Raw genomic sequence first — 6000 nt, 5'->3', positions numbered from 1 at the left:
TTTATTGTAATTTTCATATCCTTGATCGATCAAAATGTTCCTTTTTTTACCCGAGAAAGCAAAATTGAAAAGTTGTGTTCTTTACTGGAAATTAAAAAATGCGGCTTTGTTTTGTGGTATTTTTTGCTTTTATTCATTTTTTTTTTAAAGAATTGCCTTTATGATTTTCCATGCATTGTTTCAGTGAAATTTTCATTTTCCCCCAAAACTAGGTTGTTTCTTATGGAAATTCGTGGACCGAAACTGTTCATCTGAATATCTGATCTGGGATTGGTGATTCAGAAAATTGTGATGATCTGATAAATACTAGAATCATAGAGGTGCATGTTTTAATCTGACATTATTTCGCATGATTGTAATGAAGTTTACACACTTTCTTTTTTCGTTCTTTTGAACCTCTATTACTACTTGGCTTAGTGATATTGAGTAGTTTTTGGATCTCACATTAAATAGCTACACTGAATGCTACAAAAGGAAAAATGGTTATTGAAATGTAGTGCTTAAAATGAATATCATAAAATGCAATTTGCTCCCTTGTTTTTTGACTTGTAAGCGGGTTACCCTTTCAAACTTTTGAAATGTGCAATTCAAGGCCTTGTACTACATCATGTGTATTGTTTTTCGTAACGTAGTTGCCCTTTAATTGAAGGGTAATTTTGAACGTATAAACTAGCAAAAGATATTTTTTGCATCGTTTCATAACGGTAGGATGTCAAATTGCACATTTGAAAAGTTTAAAGATAAACTGCACGAGTCAAAGTTCGGAAGGTCAAATGTATATGTGATATATGTTATGCGGCAGAAAATAATGTATGTGTTTGATGTTGATTTAACCATGATATTTGCAGCAAAGCACAAATATGGAAGGGACTGTCTTTGCACCTGCACTGGAACAACTTGAGCATGTCAAATCTGAGCAAGGAGAAATTCTGACAAAGCCTTTCTTAGATGCCTGCAAGCACATATTACCTGTTATAGGTGCATGCTTTTTTATCCTTTGCTGTTGATATAGCCCAATGACAAAAGATGGAAACAATGTTATTTGGATATTTTTGGAGTGTTTTGTCTTTTTGTATAATGTGACATGATAAATGACATTTTATTGCACTTTAAGGATTCCTCTCCCCATGACAAGACACACAAAAGATTATTCTTCCATAGCATTCTTCTATTCTCATGGTTCTAATATTCGAAAATTGTTTGATTGCTCACAACGTATGAGAATAAAATTTATTGCTAAGAGTACGATATAGGAGATTTGAGATCTTTTTGGGTGGAAACTTGTAATTTGCCTTAAATATTTAGAATTCATTATACGTTACAAACTAACTATACATCCTAAACTTGTAAAACACAACAGATTCTAATTTGTGAAGCTATATGCACCCAATATAATAACTGCATTAATATTTTATAAATGATATTTGATTATATACTTGAACTAATTCATAGTTGAACTAATGCTTTTCGTGTCAGATAAGTTTGGAACTGCTATGGGCCTCGTTAAATCGGACATTGGTGGTAACATATCAGTATGTTCTGGTCAACTGCTAAGTATATTCATAGTTATTCATCGATATATTTGTTCAAAATATGATTTCTTGACACTACGGATGCACTAATTTTCAAGATAAAATGTTGTAAATATGATCAGTTGTTTCGCTACCAACATCATTTATTTTGTTACTATTCTAGGTTCCTTTTTATGTGTGTGTGTGTGTAGATATCCATCTATATATATTATTTTCTTTTTATGTAGCCATATGTTTTTTTAAATTTAATATGTTCATTTTCACGGCAGAGATTGGAGACTCAATATTCTTCCAATCCATCCAGATTCAATTGTCTGTTTAGTTTGGTACAAGCAGAGGTTGAAACTAACACTACTAAGGCATCATCCAGTTGTACCAATGGACTTCTTTGGTTGACAAGGTAGAGAATACCATGCAGTTACATTAACTTTTGCTTCGAATTTAAGCCATATTCCAAAGCCATATTTTTTATATTGGACAAGTTTTTCTCCAATTTTAATAGACTTTAAAATCTCTTGACGTTTCTAGCTTTGAGTTTTTCATGCATTATGTTTGTTTATTAGGAATACTATTGTTAGCAAGTTGGTTACGAAATCTTTTGATGTTCGTTGTTAGCTAGTATAAGGGTACAACTCACTTGTATAGTTGTATTTTTACCTTTTTAACCATATAGTAGTTTTTTTGTTTCAGTTTTGAATTTTCTCTCAACTCTTTATTTCTCTGATTACCATGATCCCAGCATAGTGACCAGTGAATTTGATAAGATTTAAATAAAAGTATTGGAAATTGCATCTATACCTAAACAAGTCTGTGAAAGAATGTCATTTATGTCACATAGGACAGTTTTGTAAATCTGGGATTCAATTCAAACTGACAATGATTAACAGAGATTTTGTAGGAAGATGAATGATGAAGGCTTCAGTTTGTTTTCATTATCTTCTGCACTAATGATGGCCCTTTACACTTGATTTGATAATATAGTTTCTCTAAGAAGGAAAAAAATGGTTCTTAGTTATTTTAAACATATCAAGCTTCTGCCAATATAACTTTTCTTTCTCAATGTGCCAATGCGATAACATGACAATCTTAATTTTCATTTGGTGGTTAGAGATCCCGTCAGCTAATGATTATTGATTACTTTTCTTTCATTGATACATGAAATATAATTTGCAATATCTGTATTTGTCTAACTTGAAACAGGGCCATGGATTTCTTGGTGGGTTTGTTCCAAAGTTTGATAGAGCACGAAGATTGGTCATTGTCACAAGCCTGCACAGAATCCTACAACAACACTCTTAAGAAGTGGCATGGTTGGCTTGCTAGTTCAAGCTTTGGTGTACTGCTCTTTTCATGCTTTGTTAATGCAATGGTTAAACCTCTTGATAGAAAAAAAATATTTCAGTGAAAATTCTTGATTTTGGTTAGCTTAAAGTTTGTGAAATGTGAGTGGCTGTTGATCTTACTATTTGCATTATTCTGCTCTCAAGTCTCTACGAGCCTTGTCTGTATCAATGAGTGCTTCATATCCTAGTGTTTCTGACATATGAACTTAACGATTGAGGCTATTCCCTTATATATTTTGGTTATCAAAAAGTTAGACATGTGACATATGGAGGTCTTAGAAGAAATTTGCCGAATAATTCCCTTAAGATCATTAAAATATTGATCAAAAGATAATTCTACATCATTGCTTTCTGGTTTGTATGCAGTAGTTTAGTTACCTTTGACCAAAATATTAAACATTTGTGTAGATTTTACTTGTCTCTTTTTATATCTAGCATTGTTCCGTTGTGTCCGTGTGACCTCAAGGTCACAGGTTCAAGTCGTGGAAATAACCACTGATGTAATTATTAGGTTAGGATGTTTACACCCTTCAGGTATGACCCTTTCTCAGACCTGTTGTTAACGCCAGATGCTTGTGCATCTGGCTGCCCCTTTTCTGTTGCCTTATGTCGGTTCCCCTTCTTTCTCTCTGCTATTTATTTGCTTTTTCGCCATTTTGTTTCTCCATTAGAAAGGCTTGTACAGTATATGAGAGCCAGTATGCTTTTAGAACATACTAAATGTTTGACGTACAGGTTGTCATGAAGCTTGTTCCTGATAGGAAGAAGTTCATGGAGGTTCTCGGAGGCGGTGGCAATCTCAATGCTGACATGGAGAAATTTTGTGCTACCCTTTCCCCACTCCTTGAAGAGAATCACAAGTTTCTGGTAAGATTTCTTGGGTCAACTTTGGCCTTCTAGTTAATTGATAACATTTTTCTTTAACAGGACTGTAAAAATACGTTGAACTGTATATGCTTCGTCAAGTTTAGGCTGGAGCATGGCGGAATGTCTTATATTAAATCAAAAGGATTCAGATACGATGCTATTATAGCATATATCACATTAACTATCTCCAACAATCCGATCCCTGGGAAAGATTGTTTTAGTTTAGATTTAAATTTAAGATTTATCAAAACATATGGGTAAGATTATGCTAATGGTAGGATGTGTTACTAAATACAAAAAGGGTAGGGAGCCAATTTTTTTTAGTTAATTTAAGTTAATTTTTGTTTTACAGTATTTTTGTTTATCTTAATATGTACATTCTAAACTATAAATTATAAATCTTAAATTATAAATTCTCAACCCTAAATCTTCAAAAATATGGAATTAAAAAAGAAAAATAAACTAATGTTAACTGACTACAAATTAGCTCCTATACTTTCTTGCATAGAAATTATGTAAAGGAATATCATTTTGCATTTTGGGTGCAGGCGCGTCTCGGCTTGGACGATATGAAGGCATCATGAATAACAGCTTCGAGTTGTCCTTGATGAGTGGCTCTATTCTTGTTGAGTCTTTAAACTGCATTTTTCGCATTTGACTAGCCTGAGAAAATATTCAATTTCTTTGCCACTAATTATTCTACAGAATCTTATGGATTTTCTTTGTATTGTCAAACTTATTTATTAGCATAATTCTGAGGTCAAGACTAATTTAAGTTACGCAGCTTGGTTTTTTGCAATTAGGAATCTTGGGGAATGGATATCACAGTTTGGCTCCATTAGAGCTGAGCCAAACTAACTTATTACTATAAAATGTATTCAATTTATATATACAGTCTTGTTGCACATCCAAGCATTTTCGACAACCAACTTCAATAAGATAGTCCAAACTTAACAAAAATTATCTTCATTTTTATCGCTTCTTTCTTTTTCTTCTTCACGTTTTTCCTCCTTCTCTTTCTTCTTTTTTTTTGTATTATTTTTTATCGCATGTTTTTTCCTTTTCCTGAATTTTTCTTGTTTTTATTCTTGATAAAAAAGTAAAGCAAGAAGAATTATGAGAAAGTAAAACAAGAAGTGAAAGATAAACAAGAAAAAAAGAAAATGATGATGATGAAGAGGAGGAAAAATTTTGAGTTATGCAGAATTTATTAGGAAATAATGCCAAAATTTTTTAGCCGTTACATAAAAGTTTCTCAATTTTGACACCAAAAATTTTTAACAGTGACTCAATTATTCAAGTTACACTTATAAATTATAATATATATATCTAATTGTACCCTGAAGTTTTGCCTCGAGCCTCAATTTGGCCCTTCCGGCGTTTTTCGTCACCGGAGAGCTGACCTGGCAAATTTGGTAGACACTTGGCACCCTAGCAGTTAGATGAAATGGCAAAATGTTTGAAGGCTTTAATTTAACCCCTAAAAATTTCAAATAAAACCTAGAACTTCCAATTTCTCCAAATCGAAGAGTGTCTCAAAGAGGTGAGAAGAATGTTGCGAAGCAGCAGTCAAAGCTCAGGTAGTTCTGGTAGAGCTTGTTCGCATAGTGGCTGGGTGAAGAACGCACACGGTGACAGAGGTGGGAAGGTTCCGCATTGGTGCGGTTGTGGGTTGCGTCCTATTCTTCGGTGGTCTGGGACGGATTCCAATCCAGAAAGACCATTCTATGGATGCTCTAACTATAATGTGAGTTGGTTGAATTATTGCAAGTTGATTGTGTGTCTTATTTCTCAAATGCTTGTTGATTTTGTAGCTGTTCTTCCTCTCAATTTTTTTTGGATTTTTTGTGTTGTAAACTACCGGTAAGAGATGGTGTGTCTTTTTTAAATGGGGAGATGTTGAAAAAGAAGAAGCCATAGTTGGCAGAAATGAAAGTTCAGTTAGTGAAGACCATTGAAAAATATCTATGGGATGGAAAATTAGTGTAGTTGAAGCTGAAAATAGAATATTAAAAATGTGGAATATTATGTTGTCTGTGTTTGTTATTATTTTTAGAATTGTGATTGTAGCTTGCGGATTAGGTGTGATCAAATATATGTAATTGTATATCAGTTATTTGAATGAAGCATTGTTATGTATTTAATGAGAAAATAGAAATGAAATTTTATGTTCTCTTTGCTAATGTTATATCCTGTAAAATTCTTTAAAACTGAGATTATATATGAAGCTGCTATGAGTCTGTATATGAAGACAAGAT

The 6000-nt window shown here is 33.0% G+C and overlaps 1 protein-coding gene across 2 annotated transcripts in view; it reads left to right on the top strand.

The window, feature by feature from the left end:
• Positions 1 to 4654, top strand: part of LOC107474327 (glycolipid transfer protein 1) — a 4918-nt gene extending 264 nt beyond the window's left edge. Inside the window, exons 1-7 of one of the 2 annotated variants that reach the window (XM_052256996.1) lie at positions 194 to 320; positions 849 to 978; positions 1477 to 1532; positions 1802 to 1932; positions 2733 to 2868; positions 3611 to 3742; positions 4291 to 4654. In XM_052256996.1, coding sequence (XP_052112956.1) covers positions 861 to 978; positions 1477 to 1532; positions 1802 to 1932; positions 2733 to 2868; positions 3611 to 3742; positions 4291 to 4326 — 609 coding nt within the window. In that variant the 5' untranslated portion in view covers positions 194 to 320; positions 849 to 860 and the 3' untranslated portion in view covers positions 4327 to 4654. Of the gene's footprint in view, positions 1 to 193; positions 321 to 848; positions 979 to 1476; positions 1533 to 1801; positions 1933 to 2732; positions 2869 to 3610; positions 3743 to 4290 lie in introns of those variants that run through there. The other variant, XM_016093952.3, reaches the window with a different exon arrangement.
• Positions 4655 to 6000: the final 1346 nt, after the last annotated feature.

Source organism: Arachis duranensis, chromosome 2 (genome assembly GCF_000817695.3).
Source record: "Arachis duranensis cultivar V14167 chromosome 2, aradu.V14167.gnm2.J7QH, whole genome shotgun sequence".
Classification (NCBI taxonomy): Eukaryota; Viridiplantae; Streptophyta; class Magnoliopsida; order Fabales; family Fabaceae; genus Arachis; species Arachis duranensis.
The sequence above is the reverse complement of the archived record's forward strand: the minus strand, read 5'-3'. Positions and strand labels throughout refer to the sequence as shown.